The following is a 25524-nucleotide window of genomic DNA, read 5'->3' on the forward strand; positions in this document are numbered from 1 at the left end:
GAAAGCATAAGAAAAAGGGTGAGAATTGAACGAGCTAACAATGGTGCCATGAATTGCACTGATGATTAAAACTACTGGAAAAATTCTTATTACCTTGATTAACCCAACTACGAAAGCCACCCAGTGTCAATTCTAATTGATGCAGCAACTGTTTTTTAACAGCATGTTCAATTTTTTAATTTCCATATTTATTTTCCCTTTACAGCATATTATCTTACTGGTTACACAGAAGGGATTATTTAAAAATATGTATTTCCCCTCAAAAGAAGATTCATAAGGGTTCATTCCCTCCAGAGAAAACAGTTTTTGTATCAGCTGTGACTATTCTAATATATACAGTGTAGAATAGGTTACAAACACCTGCTAAAAAGAAAGAGTGACATATATGGTCACAACAACTTAAACACAACTAAATTGTAACTTAAAAATTGATAAAGTGACATTAAAAATATCTCTTTTGATTTAGACTTTCTTATACATGTGCTTTGCAATTGACATTCAGTATACTGTACAGTAATTATAAATTAACTTTATTGAAGAACCACATATTACTGAAAGAGGGAAAGAAGAACTTAATATCTGAAAGGTCTCAAGCCTAATGGAAAATTAAGCCAGGAAAATCTTACAATATAACATTCTTCTCATTAAAAGGGACATGAATGTTCATATATACAGTATATATTAAGATGCCCTGAATATTCAACAAATGAGTGTTGGAACTAACTTCATTAGTTGTGTTTTTAAGGCCTCTTGGTATATGTAACTTATTGAACAGAATCTCTCAACAAATGCGTGAAGGTGGATTCACAAGACCAATCACACAGTCAAGGCTAGGTTCTACTCTTTGAGCCCACCTTTGACGCTCTGAAGCAAAACGCTGTGGACTTTGTGTCACACTTCTCTCTGTCTTGAAGCACAAGGCCACGGTCCTCTGTCAGAGCCAGGTAGTGTCCTGTTGTAAGGTGACGAACACGGAAAGGCTGGCCCCAGCGAATGTGACTCCCACTCCAGCTGCAAAGAACACACATCCTATCTAACCACTAGGTCTATCTCATCCTTTGTGCACTGTACCACACATTTTATCAACAGGTATTAGACAGGTATGGATGACAGGATGATATCTAATTTGAAAATGAAACAATTAGTCAACAAACAGAGCTTAGGAGTCTGGTTTATAATTATAGAAGTATATATTCAATCCTCTTACCTTCTAAAATCTGAACTTAAGTCTGGCCTCAGAAAGGCAACAGACTGTAACTAACATCTTATGACAGCTCGCTTATCGAGGCAAAAGTGCTAGAGAGATGCTCATAGAAGTGCCGTCTCCTTACAAAATATCAACTGGGATCTTCTCTGCTGCTTATCACTCATCCTGCCTTATGCCTTAAGAAGCGGGATTACCTGATCCGAAGTGGTTCCAACCTCCATAAAGACCTGGCCCGGGCACCTGCTCCACCTGTCTCATAGTTCACTATCCTGCACACAGAAAGACAAGATCCCTGTACTTTTACAAGCTTGAATCCACCTGTATAATGATGCCATGTATTCATTATAAGAATGCAGCAGAATAGGAAAACTTTACCAGATGAGAAAATCTTCTGAAAAACTGAATGTATTAACAACTTTGGCATTTAGAGAGGTACTGTTCACTACTGTGTATAATCCGTGAACTGTACGATTTAGCCATACATGTGCCACAACATTTTTTTATCCTGACAATATACAACAATATGCTTAATTAATGAGCCTGGTAAAGTTTTATACTTTTTTTAATATGGTACACATGTTTTTTATGTGAGGTAAAAGCTGTTAATCTCTTTCTTTAAGGCAAAGAACCAGTATTCGTAATTCAGATAAAAAAGTTACGTAAAAAAAACAATGCTCTCATTATTTACAGTGTCAGCATTTTAACACTTGATGGCTGTAGTCTGATGGGAAATGAAAACCCACATGAAAAAAAGAGCTTCAAAAAGCTAAGTAAATCCCACTTGGGAATGGTGGAATAGTTTGCAACCTCAGCATTTCATGAAAAAAGTCATGTTTGTTATTGCAGCAGTCAATCACTCATCTGAACCACAAAACCATCCATCAATATCTTGTGACATGACACTTCAATCAATCATCCAGGCTTCCACGTACTATACCACAATATATTTCACAAAAGATAATACAATGCTGGTTGCATGTGAATATCATTGCTGTATGTCCTTTGAATTACAGTACCATAAAAAATGAACCATCTCTTATGCCTGCTATTAACTGATGCACATACTGTATGTAAACAAAAATATAAAATATATTAATGACAATTAAAAAATATTTTTCTAGGGAACAAAATAATGCAGTAATCATTCCACAAGACATCATAATATTGATTTTTACTTACCACCATCTGAATAATATTTTGTGATACAAGGCAGAAAGAAAGCACAAAGATTGGAAGTCTGCATAGGTTTCTGCTCCCTAATTGGTTTCCCTAAGCTAAATACCAATACTGAAACAGTATGTAAAATCTGCACTGAAAGTCTCAAACAGGACACTCATTAAAGCTGTGTGGTAACTCAGTGGGAAATACATATATTAGAAAATGTTTTAATTTACTTTGGTGACAGGTCTTGTATTTATTTACAGTATGTACCAGGCAAAAAGTTTGGATTCTTTAAACATGTTACCTCTATTCAATTTCAAGGGCAAGACTAAAAGTAAAGCCAAAGTTGACAACCAATATTTCATCTCCACTGAATTTGCCAAACACCACCTAAAAATAACTCTACAGCTCCAGAAAAGATGCACAGTCCTATCATATCTCCATTCCAAGGTAGAGCTTCTCACAGTCTTTGCTGCAAGCCAGTTATACATTAGTATTCCACCATTTTTTGTCTCACAACATATATAGTGAAACATTTTTTCTACTTAGGAGACAGATTTTCAGTTACAGCAACATACATGTATGTATTAAACCTCTGACTGTGGTGCTGGTTGCTTTGTCCCTTACCTCCACAGCTAACAAGGTGCTACATTTAAGAGCAGGACAACACTAAGGATTTACAGATTTTGCACAGCTATTTGTAGATTAATTGAACAAAATACTGGCTGGATCCAAGTCTTAGAATGGACAGGATACCTACTCTTGCAGCAGACTAAGCTTTCCCTGAACTCGTTACATAATGACAAAGGAAATTCCAACATCATGAAGTTGAGCCAAACATCAAACCAGTGAAAAACACCCAGTCCCACAAATGTATTGCGCTGGTGCTTCCTGTCTACCCCAATACATCAAATGTATCTACAGTAGCAACCTCATTTACATCTTGCAGAAAATATTCTAAGATTTACCTTAGTGAGATAAGTAACAAATCAGTGCTACAGTATGAGGATGAAAGACCTCTTCAAGCTAGTAGCTCTCCATTTCAGCTTTCTTATTCATGATTTCAGTAACCTTTCTGTCCATATCTTTTTACAGTGTTACCCAAGATCTCAGTATCCTCATTATCTTTCCCTCATCACATAATTAGAAATTACTAATTCATTTGGTTGACACATTTAACCAAAGTAATACATTTTATCCAGAGTAACACATCCATATACAGTACATTTGTACCAATTTATACAACTAAGTACAGTACCTCACTCAAGGATAAAACAGCAATGTCTCAGTGAGATTTGAACTCACAACTTCCTGTTATCGAGAACCATGACCCCTGCTTCCGCTACCTTTATTTTAATGATAGACTAATTTCAATCTAGAATATCTCTATTAAATAACTGAGTTCAGCTTTTCACACTTCTACCCAGGATTTCCATACCTTCCCTGTTTTGTCCTTTGCTTTATATCCCTTCAAAATTCCTTTCCCTCAGTCACACCTGAAACAGGCTTAACATTAAAATATGGATCTTTCTTTCTGCTTTTCAGCATGGTATTAACTTTTACTTATTCCTTCACAGTCAACCCTTGCTGACACAGCTCCCCACTGACAGCTTTGTCACAGCTCCCCTATCAGGAGAATAAAGCTTATCAAATATGTCTAATATCAAATATGTGTCTTCAATATATATCTTCACAATGCAACTCCATGCTCATTTTAACCAGTCATTTATAGCACGTCTCTTCCACAAGGTTTTCCACCTTTATATTAGCCATGCAATGAGTTTAGACAAGTTTAACTTGTCCAAAGTTTGTTTTTTTACATCATTTACAACACTATAATTGATTCTGCATTATTCACTGTGCCCTTGTCCACTCTACAACTGGCACTTAAGGTTTGTTTCTACTCCAAACTGTAGTGAGAAAGCATCAGTCTAAACTTCTCAGATTGAATATGTATAGTACATATAACTATATAACATTCCTACTGTAATTCATTAAAATATTGAATCAAAATATTGATTCTAATTTTGCCTGCTGTTGCTCAACCCAAATGTAAAGCAATTTTGCCATAAAGGCTCCAAACGTAACATGGGTCATGACACATACTGTACTGTGGCATTCATAGTACACTAATTACAATTCATGCATCTACAAATTCCATTCCGTCTCTATATTTCCATTTAAAAGCATATACTGTGTGACCCACCATTGGGAACGCTAGAGAGGGTACACAAAGGAGTATGAAAATTATTAATCCACTGTTTTTTGAAAATGAACATCCAAAGAATAACCTTTGAACCAAAGATAAGGGTAGATTCTCCAGCTGTTAGTGAGTTGGAAATGAGAACTCACCTCCTTTGTTCATCACTTTGGTCAGACCCTGGGATGGTTAGACTCTCATCGTGACCATGAAACAGACGCATTACATGGCCACCAAGCAAGTATCCTAAGAGAATGAGGAGATTTAACAGCAATTATAGTCAGAACAAATTCAATAACAGTCACCTATGGATAGGAGAGATAGAGGCCTTTTTTGACCTAAAGTGGCACAGTCAGTTTTTGAAGGAAAACACTGGATAGATATCATGTGGCTGTAATTAAACTATAATACATTGAAATAATTTTTATTGATCCAATTTTATTTTTTTAAATAACCTTTTAAAATGACTGTACAGTATATATAAAGTCGAGCACATTTTGCAAGAATATATTTAAACTGAATTTATATTTAAATTAAATAAAATTGGCTTTCATTTAAGTGTAGCCACTCATATCAGCCACCAGCACTTTTAGAGATCAGGTTGTGTGTTTGATGTTAAAAAATGAACAAGAAGAAACTATTAAAGTTGACAATAGTGCAAATGTTAAGCAGTAAGCAACAAGACTGCTGCAATCATTTATCATTTATTGAGGCTTACCCATGCTCAATTAAAGGATACAATTTAGAAGTCTTTTTACTCTTATTAGGACTTGCAAACATATTTTTAGCCACAAATTGCATGCAGTATTAGAGTATTATGTGAGTCATGAATGAGAAAAGATGGAGCTAATGTTATAAATGGAGCTATAAAGAATACATTTAAAAATAAATTTGACTGATCTGTTGTAGAGATATTCACAGCCACATTCACATTCTAAAGGTAAAAAACATATTTAATTATTTTGAGTCACAGAAGATATAAAAGATCAATCCATAGTGAAAGAGATGGCATCTCTCATTAGACATACTGTAAGTCTAATCCACTTGTATTAGAATAGCAATTTCATAAAGAGGACAGGAAACTATGCTCTCGAACAATGAGGCAAAGAATACCGAGTACTACCTTTTGCCCTCTCCTATCAAACTGGAATTAGAGACCAAGCAATCCATATAAATCCTGACAATTATATAGCTCATCCTGTCTGGGGCAGAAGATAAACAAGAGGCGTGTGACGTTTCTCCTTATTTAGTAACCAAACCCAAGACAGGAAACAAAGGTTAATGCTGACAATATTATTATTTTATTTATTTTGCTGGTAGATTTGCACACCTTAAATGTCAGATACAGTATCTCTGTTAATCAGTTCTAATTTTTGCCTATGAAGATGAAGGCTGTTTTTTCAGTACAACTCTATTATAAGAACAAATATTACAGCCAGAAAATACTTTTTGGTGGAATAATATGAAATGTTTTCTTCATTCAAAGGTACTGATAACGTCTCTCAAACAACCTTATCAAATGTATGCTAAACTTACCTTCTTCTACACTGCTGCCTGAGCAGGTAGGATGTACATTCCACAGTGTCTGCATGAAAGATGCATCCACCTGTATATTCCCATTAGAGAAGGACAGATGCTAGAAGAAGAAAACCTGTGTTACTACACTGAAAGTGAAAACAGTAGAAAACAAAAAAAAGAATATGAAAGCATCTTTCTGAACAAAGCACTTCTCCTGTTAAAGCTAAAGCTCACATTAATTCAAGCAAGTCGTCATAGCGTGGAATCAGTTACTGTATAACTGTATGGTCGTAGCTCCCATTTCACACATGACTGCACTTTGACTTGAACATGCCATATAAATGAGAAACAGAACAGACAGTAAAACATGAAAAACTGTTAAAAAGAAACTAAGTGTGGTGAGAAAAATAAAGACATGGACTCGACAGCAGGATGCTCAAGGAACACAACACTGCACTAAAATGATTAATTAGGCTGATTCCATTTTCATTGCTGTAGAAATGCCAAAAGAGAATCCCAGTCTATATATAATATTGGTAGCACAATTGTAACAAAAAATAAATCGTGTATGAGTGTGGATCTGAGCAAAATTGCATCAAGCTGTTCCCAAGTCAAAATGGGTCTTCTATATAGTGGTTTAATGTTTCCTTATGCTTTATGCTGTTGGCCTAAGATAAATGAAATTTGTGGTTTAGAGGTTAGAATGATGTTATAGTGACAAGTGGGCTTTTGTAGGTTGTTTATTTTAGGTATGGATGTATGTTATTCTACATTGACACTGACTGCTGAGGTGGCATTTGGGACAGGGCTAGATTTGGGATATGGACAGAGCAACATACTGTATACATCTGACTTCAATTAAGGTCATACTTATGTTTTAAGATATTAATTTGCTCTTCACTTCAAGTTTTGTGCAGGCCCCTTTCTCATATCCATCAAAGACCCACTACTCTCAAAAAAGGCGCTTACTAAAATCCTGAAATTACAATCATGCTGCACCTCCTATCTTAATTCAATCACTTGAAACACTTCTACAAATTCTACTATTTGAGATACTTAATAATTTGAGAGATATTTGATTTCATGTTTTTTTCTAACCCTAAACCTATCTGGACCCTTAGTTTATCCCTAATAAAAATGCCATCTACAAGCTGTTGTACCTTGAAATTATCAGTGAGCACACAAAATAATACAGCAATCCAAAGTCTCATCAGATACAACTGTTAGCTCAATCCCTACAATGACATTCAGTATGAATGTCTTTGGATTCCATTATTTATAGTTTTTAACAACTGTAGTTTTTTTTTATTTGGTTCGTGGGCATTGAAAATGATTTAAAGAACAAAACAAAACATCCCATACTTGTTGTAACAATAAGCAAATATACTGTAATTTGGTCTCCCACTTTGGGATCCCAACATCCACATTAAAAGGTGGTGGCACTGCAGCAATTCAAATTTGCCATTCTAAACAGTTAATCCTGCAAATCTGAAGAGAGTTCTTAAAGCTGCCCAATTTAAAGCAGAAGGGAATAAATAACCTTGTACAAAACACAAAAGTCAATTCCTGAAACACAGAGATGTACGTTTGGAACACTAACATACTCGACACTCCCCTCTTACAGCTTAAGGAGCTTTCTACAGCTATTGTTTTAGCAAAAATTGCAAATCACAAACAATAGTGAATACAAATATGACAAAACATGTGTAAATGAATTATATGAAAATATCCATGGTAATGAAAAATCTAGCACAATGCAATAACATTTGTAATGAGAGAACATGTATTAGATCTGATCTCATGCTGCCATGCTGATCCCTGCTTTTGCTGACCCCCCCTGAATTATTCAAAGTGGTACTGCTGGTGATTTCCGTATGAGGTCTTATATATTAAAATAACACAAGGTTATGGTGGCACAGATCTTGGAAAATGGTGTAATACGATAAGAAGGTCTCCTTGGAGTGCCCTGCTTGCTTTCTCTTTAGCCATCCAGAGAGAGATTTAAAATAGAGTGATGCGTGATTTTCTGTGCGTCACAAATAAGATGTTTGCCATTGGTGGGATTCCAAGACCATGAAATCCATGAAATCAAAAGGTTTCCGTTACTTCAGACTATAATACATATGAGAATTCAGAGAGAAAATGGTATAAAATCTAATCAAATCAGCAATGCTGCAATTATGAATTTAATAATGACAGTAAAACCTGAAAAACTGTTAAAAAGAAACTAAGTGTGGTGAGAAAAATAAAGACATGGAAAGGTTCACTCGACAGCAGGATGCTCAAGGAACAAAACACTGCACTAAAATGATTAATTAGGCTGGTTCCATTTTCATTGCTGTAGAAATGCCAAAAGAGAATCCCAGTCTATATATAATATTGGTAGCACAATTGTAACAAAAAATAAATTGTGTATGAGTGTGGATCTGAGCAAAATGAGCCTAAAGACCACTAAATAATCCTGTAATACAAGATATTTATCATGACCATTTTACATTTCATGGTCATTTAACCTTTCACTAACCTTACATCAACATCTCAAGATAAAAGTACTGTGTTTGGTACATTAATTAGTTTTATTTTAAGATGGAATGACACATAAATACATTACTCTGTTGTTTCTGCTTACTGTATCGGCCACACTACATTAGCAGTAAAGCAAAGTGAACTTCTTAAGAGACCATATAAACAACTTACTGGAAGGAACCGTGAGGTAGGCAATAGGTCATTCGGTGCAGCCTCCACCTCTTTCTTTACATTTAGCTAGAGAAACTTTATTAGTCAGATAGCACGGTGAGCACAAATGTGAGAATTTTAAAGAAACTAAATGTCCCCTTCTGCTGACCTTTGTAGGTGATGGATAAAAAGAAGAATTGCACTCACCAGGTACCTCTCTGAGGAGACACTGACCAGGATGAGGTCATCACCAATGCGCACCTTCTCTCCTTCTGATCTCTGCTTGGAGGCTGGATGAATAGTCCACCAGCATGCTTCACCTACAGACACAAAGTAAAAGACGCACATCACAGCTTGCAGTGTTCACCCAAATTCTTTTGTTACTCTACAGACATCATGTGTGCTTGGATTGCATCCTTCCAAACGATAAAAGCAATCACACTGTTTGGCACATGCATTATAGATTTTATTAATGTTGTGCAATCACACATTAAAACATTAGTTTTCAAGGATTAGGACATTAATCCTTGATGTACATACAGTATGTGCATTTTGTGTAATAAAATCTACTTCTTGCCTTCCAAGAGTCAATATCATCTTCAGAGATATACTGTACGGTATATGATGCTTTTTATGCTATCTTTGGTTATATACTGTATGAATGTCACATCTACATTATTTCTATTGAAAGGAAAAAAAGTTACTGACATTTTTCGTGGAAATGTTCCTTTTGTTTCCTTCACAAAATTCAAAACCAAATGAAGACCAGGCAATTCATACAGTACCATCCTAATGCAAGTAGGCATTCTTCTTTAAATGATTAATACAAGTAAATTGTTCCAGCCTTAGAGTGTACTACTAGACCTAGAGCCATATAAATTGTTATTTGCGCTACATGAATTATTATGTTCGACACAGTGCATCTATTTTTGGTTGCATACTAAACATAAATACTTGTGAGTCATTTCTGATTACGTGATAAGGTCATCCAAGGTTCCTCACAAAAGCTTTTTTTTTTTAAAGAGACTTATTTTTTACTACACTATATGTTTTAAATGTCACTGAAAAATCCATTACTGATGTACAGAATATTTTGTAAGCGCACATTGAGACATGAAGCAGCTGATCCGGAGTTTGGAGCACTCTTCCGTGACTCCATACATAAGTATCTAGAGCTACTTCAATTTCACATTTTGTTGTTTCTGTCAACTGCCAGCTTTCCTCTGGAAATGTAAGTCATCTACAGTATACACTGTAGGTAATGAATATACATTTTTACTTTGCAGACCATATTAATGATATTGGCTAATGATACAGTATGTTTTTTTCCTTAATCCCCAGTCTGATTTCAAAACCAGTCTGTTCTGCTTTTCAAAAAGTAACTCCAAAGCTAAAAATGCAAGCTTTGAAAAAAAGTTGTCACTACTATGGAAAAACTTGAAAGGTATACTTTTTTCATTTCACCATTACTTGGAGAATGTTATAGCTTACTATATCTGGCACTGGAAAGATATTAGCACACTTTACACTAAAACAAAAAACGCTGTTTCAGATTATCTCTAGTGTTACCAGCGTTACCAGTACTGCTAGGCTGTTGTTGGCTCAGCTGAGATGTTTATAACAAAGCACATTATTTTTTCATTAAGCAGGTGAAGATCACAAAGCTAAATGGAATATAACTACTGTACACGTTAACATTTACTGCGTCCTTTGTCTACTTTGTTTTCAAACTTAATATTCTTAATGTTCATGCAGGATTACTATTCAAATTCCTTTTAATTTATCAAAGTAATAAATACTACAAGATTGATAAATAATATTTTACAAAGTAGTTTTTACTTAAAATTACATAAATTAATGGTAATAAGCACCATTCAATTCCAATTTATAATGCAAGAATTAAACAATCAGCAGTAAGGAAAAATGTCAGCATTGCAATACCTGTTGCATCCTCTTGCAGTCCCACATCAAAAGACAGCTTATCCGTCTGGGATCTTGATGTAGTCAGACAGGTTAAGTACTGCAAAATGTACAAAACAAGGAAATAGGACATTCATGTTTTTTTAAACTATTCAGTACATTGCAAAATATTTTAAAAGGGTAGATGGTAGACATTGCACATGCATAAGAAAATATTATTTGGAATTATTCAAGGAAAATCTCTATATACCTTAAGCCCATCTTCTAATCTTTGTCTAAATCTTGGTTTTCCCTTGATTTTTCGGTTAGTCTCTATCTGCCCCTTTTAAATGTTTATTTCCTGCTCTGCACCTTTAGTTGTGATTCAGGAAATGCACTGCACTCCAGCAGCAGGAACCATCAGAGAAACAGTCTGTTTAATTCGCTGTCTGCCAAGGTTTCACTTTCTTCCCTTTTCCTCATGTGTGTTTCATACTGGAAGGACTTTCTTGCATAAAACTGTAAAAGCTGTGGCATACTGCCTTTTCTTTCTTTGGATATGTTAATCTAATTAACCTCTGATAGTTTGTAAGTATGCTGAAAGGTAGCATTTTTATATAAGAATTTTTTTTTCCTGCATGGTGTTACATATTGTATTATCCACATGCTTGAAACAAAATACAAATGGGCATTGGAAAAAATAATGTACTCAAAAACAGAGATTGAAAACATGTTCCTTCAAGAATAAAATTCATTGATCTCTTTCTCTCTGCTCTCTTTTCTCTCAATATTGTTTTTCAAATGAAAGCCTGAATAGTCTCACTGTAGCAGGTTAAGAATATGAATCAATGAATTACAGTCTGCTGACTGGATTAATGCAGTCAATAACTAAAATGCCAGTATAGTTTGCTTAAGGAAATTTAATTTACAGATTTAAGAATTGTGTTTATTTAGTCATTTTTACATTTACAGTATTTACATATTTTACATTTTTAAAATGAACACTGATATTTCTAGATAACTGTGTTAATAGTAGTAAACAGAGAAAGAGGGTGGCAATACAAATCCACAGGGTTTGCAGATACAGTATAATTTGTACCTTTTGATATACTATTTATTAAACTATAATGATCTGATTAATCGATTCAAATGAAGGTGAAGGATGCCAATACCTTTGACTGCTACTCTAAGTAAATTTGTTTGAGAATTAAGATGGGAACCAAGGCCAAAAATATTAGCAAAGTTCTCTCTAGACACCGCTAGTTAAAGTAGAATCTTAGTTTCTTGCTAAAATACTAAGGGGTGTACCTTCCAACTAAACATATTATTTAATTCTATCACGGGTTGAAAAATATGAAAATAACATTTCTGTAAGAAAAGGAAACAAGCCTAGTCACCATATTCCTTGAAAATTTTAATCAGTCATCAAAAGCAAGTAATCTCTTAAGATCTTACCATTCCACTGAAAGAATGTCGAAGAAGAATGGCATGACCATAAAGAAGAGTTCTATGTCCTCCTCCTTGAGCAGCCTATGGGAAAAGCATGCTTCTGTTAAACACTCACACAGGAAAGCAATATTAATTTCTCTCAGGAAGACAGCACCTTGTCATAACAGAGCTGTTCAGGAAACAAAGGATTTCTAGATATTTATGGCAAAGAAATGTATGTTTGTTTTTCTCATATTAATATTCTGATTCTGATGTTAAAAGACATATGGACTGCATGCAAATCCATTGTACGCCATATGTTAGGTAAAAAAAAAAGATGTTCCAGTTCCTTTCTGAACTAGAGAAATTTCATTGTAGTATCACAGGGGAGGAAATGTTAGCACTTGAAATATTCAAGGAAGTTCATAGATGGCAAAAAAAATATTTCAGTATTTAGATAGATTTGAGCTATTAAGAATACTTACCTTCCTTATAAACCTCTAGGAAGCATTAATGTAGAAGAGAAAAATACATTAATGTTTGAATGCCTTATCTTCAAAATGTCTGAAAAGTTATGAATATTTTTTTAGTTTCATTATTCCTTTATCTAATATTTGATAATAGAGGTGACTGGGATAATCTTAAAAAGAGGTACTCAGATGGCAATAGAAATTACAGTCTTAGAGGTAAATTAGAAATATTTAAGTCCTTTGTAAACATTCAAATTCCAATGAGATACTGTACTTATTTGTAAAGTTTCTATACAAAAAAACAAGCCAAAGATGTTTATCACCTAAACTAGAAAAAATTATCAGTGGACCAGTTTTCAAAGTGCCCTAAATAAGATAAGATCACTTTACTGGCCATGTACTGTACACTTTCTTGTATTAGGAATTTGTCTTTTCGCATACCCCAACTTGTTGGAGCTTGGGGTCAGAGCACAGGGTCAGCCATTTATACGGCGCCCCTGGAGAAGCTGGGGTTAAGGGCCTTGCTCAGGGGCCCAAAGGAGTAGGATTCCTTTGCCGGCTGCGGGATACGAACCGGCAACCTTCCAGCCAAAGGTGCAGATCCTTAGTCACATCCTACTTTAAAGAAGGACTGAAGTCATTATATAGCCTTCATTGGCTGACACATTTACTGTAAAAGCCAGTGAAAGAAAGCACTAAAGCAATCTCACAGGACACTGTAGAATTATGTTTACAATGCAACTCCAGCAGAGACTCAGAAAAAAGCTTTATGAGTCCTGCTGATTGACATTGCATTTAAACTCTATGCTTGCAATGAAACAAAAGACTTCTGTCAAGATTTGTTTTGCAGAGTTAAAGCAAGTTAATGACTGGGAAGCTTGTGGACAAAAAAGGAATGGGAGTTTGATCAAAGGGAAGACAAAACTGTACCCTGTGCCCAGCTGTTGCACCCAGATTGCCTGCTGTATTTCAAGCTTGCTGACACACTGACATCACATGAAAAACGGTGACCTTTTGCTGCACAGCAGCTCACTTGATTTTATTCAGCACTGAGAGATCTGCAGTCCATGAAAATTAAGTAGTTTCTTTGTGTGATTTGTTAAAGTATCTCTGTAGTAGGTAAACTGAAGTTGTACATAAAACCATGATGTTCCTACTTAAAGGAAATACTTAGTCTATGCAAGCATACTGTCATTGTGTTATTTGTCAAGGTTGTCATTTTAAAGATCACAGCTTCTTAAGAAAAAACAAGAATTGTTTTGATGTATCATTTACAAAGCCAGGTACTTCTGGTAGAGTTCATTTATAATTTATTAGGAAAGAGAATTATACCCAGCAACTAAGATATAAAAGCGGCTAATGGATTAAAAATGTCACATATTACTCATTTTGTCAGTGTTCTTTAGTTTTCTTTGTTCTTTAGATAATTGAATTCCAGATGAAAACTTAATGCTTAACATGCATTAAAAAAACCCATATATCTTTGTACATACAGTATGTATACAGTGTTTGGCATATTAGTGATTTTTTAAATCATTTAATCAAATGAAATTCTGAAAACATACAGCTTCCAGAAGAAGACAAACAAATACAATGAGTTTCTACTACTAAAACCAAAACCTACACAAGTTAAAATATAACTGGCAGTGTAAGAGGAACACACCATGGTCTCAATTTCTAAATTTCTTGATAACATTTCTTAAAATGCATGCCTGAATGAAACTTTACCAGTAAAAAAACGTTTGTGTATTTCAAAATGTTTCACGTTAAATGGATGAACTAGCGATATGATGTAATTTTAGTTAAGTCTTTTAATTTTTAAACAGTAAGTTATTCACTCAGACATTTTGCCATGTTACAACCTACTGTTCACTAACAACTACTTGCTGTGAAGAGTTTTGTCAGCTGTTAAATCAATTTTCACTTACAAGAATAACAATTATACATTTTCTGTTTAAAAACAAGTATTGCAATCTATACTGTAGATTCACTGCTTTTTAATTGTACATTCAGTAGCTATAACAATCAACCAATCAAAAGTTCTAAACCAAGTTTGACTTTTAAACTTTGTCTGAAGATCCTACACTCCAACTGCTTCTCTTCCAAAACATTTCCTCTTCCCTGGTACCCTTGAAATTTCAGGTTTAGAAACCCAAAAGAGAAAAAAAGAAGACACGTCACAATCCATAGACAAACACACATTGAAATGAAAAGCACTGTGTTTAAACAAAAAGAAAGGTGTCATCTAACTGTAAAAAACAGCACAAAAGAATGTTCCAAAAGAATTTCCAAGAAAAGAATCTGCTTGAACTGCCTTAAAAAGGAGACAGACATGAAAACACAGAACAATACAATTTATTCTTAAACTGAACACCATACACTGAAGGATGAAGGCTAAGCAGATGTAGCCTTAAGCATGGATTCTGTAGGAAATAACACCTTGATGAGTGAAAGTGCATGCACGGTTTCCACAACAGCATCAGTCCCTAGCGCTGCACTGTGCTGAGCTCCTCAGGATGTGTTGTCTTCACAAGTGTTAGTGAGTCCTCACAGCACTCATTAGGCCGAGAAAACAATATAATTGAGGGCAGGCTCATAGAAACAGCAAGAAAAATAATTAGAACTGTGAATAAAATTGACAAAGGAAATGTGCTTATTGTGGTGCAGAACTGGTTTGCAACTTTAGTTTTAATCAGGTTAGTTGGAAGTTTTAGTCATACTGTTAATAAACAGCATTCTTTTCAGTCTCTTTTCCAATGTGTTAGGGGAGTTACTGTACTATTATTTTGAATATATGCTTTAAGCAGTGTAAAGGTGGTATTCCTAGAAATTATAGGACAGTATCTCAGTCCTTTAAGTTGTTGTTTGCATACAGGTAAGTCCAAAATGCTGCACACAGTCTGGGAAATACTGTGGGGCCAATTGGTTACATTTGATAATTATCTTAAATGCAGCTAAAGCAGCTGACTTTGACAAGTGCATTTATCTTTTACCTCCAACTCAAGGATGATGTGTACACTAGCTTAAGAAGGACTGTTTGACTCATTCATTTAACAGCATACTGTACTTGAACCTTTCACTGATTTAAGTGCCATTTTCACTATTCTCCAAATGTCAACTTGGAAGTTCTATACAGTATGTGCAATTATGTTAAGCTTGTTAAAAGTGGTTATTTTTAGAATAAAGTTATTTCCCTTTAACTCTTAGAGGCACAAAGAGACCATTTAAATTAGACAAAGAGGAAAAAAAACTACAGCTTTTTAAAGCCATGTACACGATCTTGCTTCTGAACAAAACTATTCTTTCTCTGTAGAAAAAAGTAAGAACATATACTGTATAACCATATTGCTAAACCTGTAAGGCTGGCAAAAAATTAGTGAGCAACCGATTAAACTGTTGTGATTAGTGATGATTGATGGCATTTGATGTGTCTCCTAGTTTTCAACTGTCAGTTTGCTTCCTATTGTCAGTGATAAGTCTTCCTTATCAAATGTGTTATTGATTATGTTACTGTTAGTTATATAAGTTATATGACTGAGTTTTCTTCATTTTCTGCATGTGATGATGGTTCTTGCTTTTTCATGTGCTATACAGCAACAATTTTTAGACATATACAGACTAAATAGAGCGTATTCAAAATGCACAGTTAATCCTTGCTTTGCTACAAAAACTTAAATGTTATCAGAAAGCCCATTTGTCTTTGGTGACTGGTTTTCAGAAGAAGTACAGTATCTACATGCTTCTCTGAACTGCAACAGATTGGTATCGGTCATTTAATTGCATGGACTATTTCAATTAGCATACCTCATATCAAAGTGCATATCTTATGAAGTATTATTGTTTTGGCTAATCCAAAATTATTATAGTTTTGGCTTTATCCAAACTGAATTAAATTTGCACCTATTTACGGTATGTCTCCTTGCGTTTAACTGAAGCAATCTCTGAAATAACTTGCTTAAGTGTAAAAAGCAGTGTCTGGATTTGATCCAAACAATCCCTCACCACTACTCCATACTGGTAGATGATCCTTTTTTGTTATAAGCTGCATATGTCCCTTTATTTTATTAAGGGAAGGGGGTATTTTGCTAAGGCCACTGTTATCGGCAAGTAAATTCCAGAATCAAATATTTTAAACTCTCATTCTGTCTTCCTGCAAACAATTTAAAGCAATGGAGAATCATCCTATTACTTTTCCTACAAGACTCAGATTCTAAACATTTTATGTACATTATATGAAAGATCAAAGACAAATCTAAAAATGGGAGCAATAAATAATTTATGTACCAATGTCACAGTGATGTACAGTACAGTAGTACTGTACATCAAATACATTCAAAGTATGAGTTACTGAAAGGATGTTACAGTATGTGGTAAAATAAATGAATAAACTTTCCCCATGTAAATAAATATTGAAATTTTCTCAAAGTTTAAGCAAATTATTGTTGCTAGTTTCTCAACTTAAATTAGAGATAAACATATGCCTTCAAGGTAAATTTAAACAGAGTATACACATATACAATAAGAAAACTTACACAAAATGACCTGAGTTTGGTTTGCTGATATGAAAATCATATATTTCATTTCAGAATAACGATAGAAAAAACTTCAGTCTGACTGAATTGTTTTTTGATTGAACCATTTTTCGGAGTATCTGTTTTATTTTCAATATATAATAAGTGTTTGAAATTAAAACTGTAGTCCACTACAGAATAAAGATGTTTTTTTTTTTGCTAAAGAAAAGGTTTGATCTTGCATACAGTATGCATCGAATATGTCTGTCTGTGTGTGTGTTCAAAGAAAGGGAGAAAAGCCAAATGATTCTGCAAACACCTTTAAATGAAAGTGAAATTGATTCTTCATGAAGAAAGCTTTCATGCAGTTAAAAATGTACAGGTATTAAATGGATGGTGGACATACCCATCTGTCGAGGTCTTTGTGCTAGCATGGTTGAACAAAAACAAAGATAAATAATAAAGCAAAAAAATGACAAAAAGCATGACTTGTGCTGCCATAGTCAATGAAAGCAAAAACAAAGCAAATTAAAATAACAGTTCAAGAAATATGTTACACAAAAGATGAATATTAGACATCAGTTCATGAATTCCAAAAATGAAATCTTCATTAAATGACACATGGGGCAAATTCATTATTATACACAGCACTTTTTACTGTAAAAACCAGGCCAAGATTTTAGTGACTAAAGGGTTTTTCTTAGTAAAGCCAATTTAGAAGTTTTTCAAGTATTTCAAAAATAATTTCAAGTATGAAGCTACAACTGCAGTATTTAAAAAAAATACTGGCGTTTATCATTTTAGAGGAATGGCTCACCATGCCTGAACGTACATCAGACATGTCCACTTTACAGTACAGCCTTAATTATCCAAAACTTTAAGATAAATCCGAAAACAATAATTTCATTTAGAATTTTGACCCAGTATTTGTTAAAAAATTAAATGTTCTAGTTCTTTTATAGCCTTTAATATGACCTTAAATATCTACCCTTCCAGTATATTCACATTAATATTACTACCCACTTACAGTAAGAATAAGCTGAAATTTGCTAAATTAACAATCAAAAGGTGTATTACAGTATGTCTTGCTTCTACCCATGCAACATACTGTATATCACAACAACAGCAACACTAACTAGGAAAGTAAAAGGAAGAGGATGAATTTTACAAACAAAGATGTAAAATGATGTGTATTTTTATTGTAAACAGTTTTTTAGATAATCAATAGAATCGCAACTGAATAAAACCCATCCAACTGTTGAGCCGAATGTTGGGCAAGAGCTGCATGGCAAGACTAGTCAATCATGTACTATAGCACTGACAGATAATGCCTGTTTATTTGAGGGGATTTTTAATTTGAAATACAATAATTAAACTAAAGTTTCTGTACCCAAATTATACATATGTTTTGATAATGCTTGAACTCCAAGACACCTGATATCAGTATTTCCGATTTTCTCTAAAAGGGTTACTAACATATCATGTCCCCTGTCTCTGCTTGTACTGTAAAGGGAAGAGCAACACATTTTCACATATGATGTAGTTTATCAAACAATTTCAATTTTGAGCTCTGGAAAGGATACAGAAAACAAGATGTCACCTGCAATTGATATAATAACTTTTGCATAACAGTGCTCTAACCTGTTGTTAGAACTAAAATTTACCTCTATAATCTGTAATAACCACATCATGTATAAAAACCCACCAAAATATTTCACACAATTCTACTCACAATTACAAATTATACCTTTACCAAGTTTGCCCATATTTCCACCATTCCTGAGTCAAAATCCTAATACCGTAGATTATAATAGAACAGAAAAACAGTAAAGATTAAATATTTACAGTATACTACTTTGTAAATCTAAACTCTAAATTATAGTTTTGTATTGGAGGCTCAATGGAAAATGTAGCACTGGTATTAGGCGAAGCTTTATTTACTGGCATTTCAGAATTTTCGTCAAATTCCAGTGTTGATCAAAGGAAAAAAATGAAAGTGAAAAAAGTCTGGAACAAACAGGGTCTTTACATTATAATATCCTTATATGACAAAGGAAAGCCATCACATAGTAGAGTACTGTCTTGACTGTAAGGCTTAAACACAGCATAAAGATAAAATTCTAAGAACATGATAACAAGAACAATATCACACACAGAAGCACACATCAGTTCTAAGTTCACAGAATGGATTTACTGTAGGCAAGGTATAGGTACAGTAGCACTTGGAGCTACTGTACATATAACAACCATTAAGTGAACATTGGGAAGTGAAATTTCTACAATCTACAGTACGAGAAAATGTTTGATTTTGTACAGTATGTATTAATTAGAATGGCGGTAGAAGCACTGATTATAAAGCAAATGCGGACTTAAGATTCGTTCTGTTCTTCACAAAATAGAACTCCATGAGTGTATAATAAAACTGAAGAATGCAGAAATGAATAAATCTGCAACATGTGGGTTGTGAAGTGGCAGTGACACTTACTCCTTCACTAGCATTCTCCACAGTGTTGGCCAGCATCTCCTGCAGGGCCCGCACCGACAGGGACTGCTCCAGCACAAAGTTACAGATGCACAGGTCCGGCGGAACATACTGCAACGAGACGGGGACGACAAGGCAGACGTCAATGCAAATCCCAGATACGTTTGTTCAACTGACCTACAGTATGTGCAGAGTAATTACAGGACAACTGTGTGCAGAAACGTGATTTGACTGTCAGTTCAGCAATGTTCTGCATCACTGTGTTTCTAGGATTTTTATACTTCAGAAAATAATAAAACAAAATTGCCAATCAAAAGCAATAATGGACCAGATTCATCAAAGCATTATTTCTCTCCAGCGCTCGGATTACATTATGTGCTTTTAAAGGCTGCAAAACAAAATCAAAGCCATTATAAGAACATCCTGTTTGTGTTAATTCCTTAGGAACTTTTCACTGCATGTCAAAAATCCTTGATTTCTCCATCAAATAACATATTTACCTTTTCTGACCTTTTTATTTTCAGATTAAAATGTTTAATTTAACATTACAAATGTTATCTTTGAGCTGTGGGCATGAACGGCATTACAATGAAAGATCTTTCACTTTAACATTGTAGAAAAGGGAACACACTATCAGACTTCTTTATAAGAATTTACACATAAACAAATGCTGGCTCAATGTCATCCTACAAATCCATGGTTGCTTCAATTTAAAACGTACTGCTTAAGTTGCCTAAAACAATGTATCATAAAACAATGGTCAAGCAGAGGGTTCTAGTCAGAGTAAGGTATTGACTTTGTTCCATTTTTTAAAAATGTTTATAGAAGCTCTGACAGATACACTAACTAAAAGACACAAACAAACCCTAACGAGTTCACTGGGGACAATTATCATCAATACCTTTTCTTATACTTAATTTTCAGGAAAAAAAAGAACACAAAAAATATGTTATTGAGACACTCATAAACAATTATACTAAAAACTAAATGTAATTGTAAAACATTTCCAATGAGGTCATCGAAGAAAATGGGATCCACTATTCATTTAACATCCTTGTCAACAGAATCTAACATTCAAACTTTAGAATTACATAAAGCATGTTAAGGCAAATTATTTTCTAAAAATTAATGCTTTTATTTACAGGGAGCACCTTTTGAAGATACTTTATGAATAATGTTCAAGATCACTAGGGTCAGATGCATAACTGCTAACAGAGAGAAACAATATTCATTTGAGAATGGCCTCCACAAGTCTTGCCACAGTTGTAATCAATATTAATCATGTGAATATTTATTTAAATATAATTTTCACTTTAGCATTAAAAGTGGACAAGAAACAAATGATCTGGGACATGTTTTAACAGAGGATCAATCAGTCTTGCTTCATCGAAAATATCAAACTCTGAATCAGGCATTATGATTTTAAACGGAAACAGCAAAATAACATTAAACAACAAAACATCTAGACAACATCAAGTTGATGATGTATTGGAATGATTAATAGGTAAGGCTATGGTATGATTATGGTAGGTATAAGCTTATTGAAGTCATACTGGTTATGGGCCCTTTAACAACCAGAATTATCATCATTCTGATATTGATAGATACTGGCTTAGAAAGTAAGAACAACTTACTTCTGAGAAACTATAGCAGTATACACGTTTATGTGTTGCTGTATCTATTTAAGTACAGTACAGTATACATGGTTTTATTTTATTTTTTTCAGATTGATTTCAGTATTGTAGTCTTTTGTCTTTTAAAAAGGGACAGAAGCAACTAATTGTTTCTTAAAATGTATACCAAATAAGCAAATGTTATCAGATATCAGATACCAGAAAATAGTTATTAAAACTTGCAAAAACTCAGTAGTTACATTCAATGTGGACACTGTAGTACTTTATAATCTTAAAACCTACAGAGCTAGAGGCAAATTTACAATAGAATATCTTATTTCAATGTCTTTGTAGAGTCAGTAAGTTACAATGAAAACTGTAAAATGTTTCATGTAAACAGACAAAGCAAAAGGATAAACATTCAAATCAAGCTGAGAACATTTTACAGTTAAATTTAGCTCCATATCATTACAATATTTTAAAAAAGCAAGTTACATCAAAGTTAAAAGTGATATTAGATTGTTTCATAATTGCTGATACGGCATAGTACTCTGCAGTTCCCATATCTCCCATTTATAGGGCTTTAACGAAGCACAGAACACATCAAAAAGGACAAAAATCTAAATAGACCAACAGTAAGGAGCTTTAACACCGCTTCCATCACATTTTGACCTTAATACAATACAAGTAGAGATTGTTTATAAGTTTCAATTACTGTATAACTCTGAAAATTGCCATGCTTCCCTGAATCAGGAGGTTCCAGAATTAATATGCCTATTGAGTGCCATAACAGTAGATAAAGAAATACATTTTATTAATACACTAAGATTACAGATCTATAGATTTTTTTAAAAATTAACTGTGCAAAAAAACAGAAACAAATCCAGTTTTAGAGTTTCTCCTGATCTTCTGGTAGTTTTTGCTCACTGATATGTTTCCTTAATTATTGTTTTGAGATAAAAAAAAGGTTGTCAAGCCTAAGTGCTGCCAAAGTTTTAGTCCCTCTGGTTAGCTTGATCTTAATTAGGTTCATTTATTCTCCTCCCTAGTCTGTATCAGACAGACGTTCGACAATTAATTGCCAGCACATTTACTGTACTCAATTCTAAAGACCTCTGAAAGCACATGGCTGTATCTCTCTCCTATGCCAGTGCACATCTGTTAAACCTGTGAAATGAGACGCATTACTGACTAGAAGTTCACTAACTAAATAGGGCCCCGTTTACTACTGTAGTAATCACATTATCAGAAATTTTTCACAAGGCAGACATTCTTGTAATCCATACAAACCTATAGACTTTGGGGTATTAACATGAAGACATCAGAGCTCTATACAAACAAACCACTGCATTTCATCATTGCCAAAAAAACTGTCATCAAAGTTCTTTACAGTAAATATGCACAGATGTTTTACAATTTTTATGTCAGTAATTTACTTTCCTCAACCATAGCATTCCAGTTTGCAGTATAGCAACTTGGGTATTTTCAACACAGTCCTCCCTAACAGAAAAATATCTTTCCAGCACTGATCAAATGCAATCTTTTAGATTCTGCTGTTAATTCTCTCTCGGATTTCAAAGTAATTGCAGCTGAGCTACTGTGGCATGATTCCTTATAGAAAACAAAGGCCTAGTTGAAAAATAAGCACTGAAATTAAGCTTGCAGGTTCCAGGATTTGTATTTGTAAAATTGATCTTGTCAATAACTAATTTTGCTATAGATTATGTTTTTGGTCACATCTACATGATTTTATAGACTGTTCATAAAACAATAGTCTTTGATTATATTCATTCACAGAAAACAAAAAGAAATAAATGCAAATCGATTTCAATAAATTAACTGCACATGTTCAAGGAAAGACCATGCTGTATGTACTGTACAGTGTGTTCTGTTTCACTCTTAAAACATAGAAGTTACATAGGGCATGGTATTACTGTAAACAGTACTATTTTCTGTACTTTCCAATCAGCCATATACTGTAACATCTTAATACTTAATGCTACTGTGCATCCCTTGTGTGTTTATTTTCCTATAGATGATTTCTTAAAAGTAATTACAACACATTTTTAGAAATCATCACACTCACTCAAGCATAGAATATCATGTACATACTGGAAAGAGAACAGGGGTAACATGCTCCCAAGACTGTAACCCAGCCTGGTGACCTGTGACCCATGCAGCATGGAGAGAGAGGCTAGCACGCAACTGAGGGAAGAAAGCTGCAGACATGAGCAAAATCTATTAATGAGAATGCAACTCAGCACAGGGGCTCTAATAGTGAGCTTTCAATCTGGAAGGATAGGAAAAAGAGACTTTTATATGGCTGCCTGTCTGTCTGACCCTCTTGCTTTATTGTTAGCTAAGAGCACAATGAGCACTCTCAGTGCTCTGAGGTATGTCCACAATTTGTAGAGAACTATATATCCATTTCCCTGAGGAAGGAATCAATAAGGTCAGTTGTTAAAGTTTTAGTTTAGAAATAAATCAAAATGTCTCTTTGTATTGCAATTGTTTTTGTTTGTGAAACATTTGACATACTTAAATGAAACATTCCTCATCAGCTTACTGCTTTTGTATCAGGGAAATACTTAGGATTCAGTAAAATAAACTTTAGTCTATTTATTTTATTCAGAGTAGTACTTTCATTGTTCCTACTATTCAGGTCTGTCCTAAATGTGTCTGTATAGATAAAAAGTGTGAAGACCAGTGACTTCCCAGAGCTTTCTTACGATAAATGATGATACCTTGTGTACATAGCCAACTGTATACGAGTTGCAAAAGTTTATGACAAACGTCATAACCCTAAGTGGAATCTTATCTGCATCAGAAAGTTACAGAATATTAAACAACATACTGCATTCTTTCTGATTTATAATCATTATTCTTGTGATACTAGGATAAACACTAGCAAGTAAAGGTTTACTCTTTCCTTTTTTTAAAAAAATGTGCTTCATACTGTATGTAGTTGAATGTACAGTATGCTAGACCTGGCCTTGGCATTCTGTTCTAAAGATAATTGTACAAATGAAGAGCTTCAATCTGTTAAGGTTACCATTTGAATGAATGTCAAGTCCGTAGAGCAATGTGTTCTTTGTCATAACAGCCTTATCTTGATTTTTACTGTTATGTTGAGATCCAGGTATAATTTTGGTTTTAGAGCTACAGCCTGATAGGCTTTTAAAAGCCAGGACTGCCTGCACAGTAAGGGCATGTCAAAATCTTATCCAATGAAGGATACAGTGAATGCCAAAAACAGGCCTTTATTAAGAAGAGGGTTCAAACTGCTATGCATCGATCCTTAGCACTACTCAATTAAAACAACTTTCACTTGCACTCCAGGAGGGAAACATTATTTCACAGCGCGAAATTAGTTTCTTTCTTTTTACTTATCCCCATTTTCTTTGCACCTCTTAACCTACATCTGCAATCTAGTCAATTGTTTTTGAAAGAAAGGCATAATCATTAAAAAAAACAAGTGAATGATTAATAGTTTGGAATAGTTTTGAAAGGGAAACAAGGGGAAAAGAGTGGACTGTTGGCAGGTACTGTAGTGATTTTGCATCAAATTATAACTTGTACATGGTTTTGCTAAGTGAAACAGACGTGTTCCACATGAAAAGAGCTTAACAAGAAACATGCATACAGTAGCTGTTTCACAGCAGCTAAAGTACTGGGTGAATCAGAAAAAAATAGACACTTTAGTAAATGTCTAAAGGACGTATGCAAAGACGACACATTGGGGATACTGGAAAACTAGACTGTACCTGTTCTCTGCAAGAGATTAAAGTTCTGTAGCCACAGTACTAGCGATATCACTCACATTGCGGCTTCTGGGAGGTAATTTTTATTTTGAGACAAGGCACTACTTTTGCCTGGTTAAAAGACAGGGTACAGTAAATGCACCTCTATGAAACTGTTTCTTCTATACTGTACATAAAAAGGCCAGAACCTTGGTGAAATGATCACCAATGATCTAGATCTTTACTAGATCTTTACTTACACTCATTTACACTTTTTACTTCCTACTGTATGTCTCCTATTTTTTAACAGTATGGACTAGGGTTTTCAAGATAACAATTATACTATACAGCCGAGATACAGTAGGACTATATCTCATTCTTGTCCACTATACTGCTAAGCCAATGTTCACATTAGATGCATATTATTAAATGAATTGCCAGAGGTTTCATGAACCTTGGATGACATTGATATTTCAAAGTCTAGGAGTAAAACTAATCTTGGTCTGTGTAATCAGGCCTGTTTGTTAGAAACACATGTTTGAAAACCTAAAGCAATGATTAAACAATGTACTTCGTCTTGTTTGCATTTTGACTGTATATGATTTGTTGCTTCTTTTGA

General features: G+C 34.2%; 1 protein-coding gene across 7 annotated transcripts in view; it reads right to left on the reverse strand.

Moving 5' to 3' along the window:
* Window positions 1-25524, reverse strand: part of ryr3 (ryanodine receptor 3) — a 169263-nt gene that overhangs the window by 108544 nt on the left and 35195 nt on the right. For 4 of the 7 annotated variants that reach the window (XM_069193299.1, XM_069193301.1, XM_069193302.1 and 1 more), the window contains exons 3-10: window positions 19556-19663; window positions 12117-12191; window positions 10704-10782; window positions 8970-9082; window positions 6105-6204; window positions 4721-4814; window positions 1402-1476; window positions 855-1011 (exon numbers count right to left, since the gene is read on the reverse strand). In XM_069193299.1, coding sequence (XP_069049400.1) covers window positions 855-1011; window positions 1402-1476; window positions 4721-4814; window positions 6105-6204; window positions 8970-9082; window positions 10704-10782; window positions 12117-12191; window positions 19556-19663 — 801 coding nt within the window. Of the gene's footprint in view, window positions 1-854; window positions 1012-1401; window positions 1477-4720; window positions 4815-6104; window positions 6205-8969; window positions 9083-10703; window positions 10783-12116; window positions 12192-17476; window positions 17498-19555; window positions 19664-25524 lie in introns of all 7 variants that reach the window. The other 3 variants (XM_069193298.1, XM_069193297.1, XM_069193296.1) reach the window with 1 other exon arrangement.

This window comes from Lepisosteus oculatus, chromosome 8 (genome assembly GCF_040954835.1).
Source record: "Lepisosteus oculatus isolate fLepOcu1 chromosome 8, fLepOcu1.hap2, whole genome shotgun sequence".
NCBI lineage: Eukaryota > Metazoa > Chordata > Actinopteri > Semionotiformes > Lepisosteidae > Lepisosteus > Lepisosteus oculatus.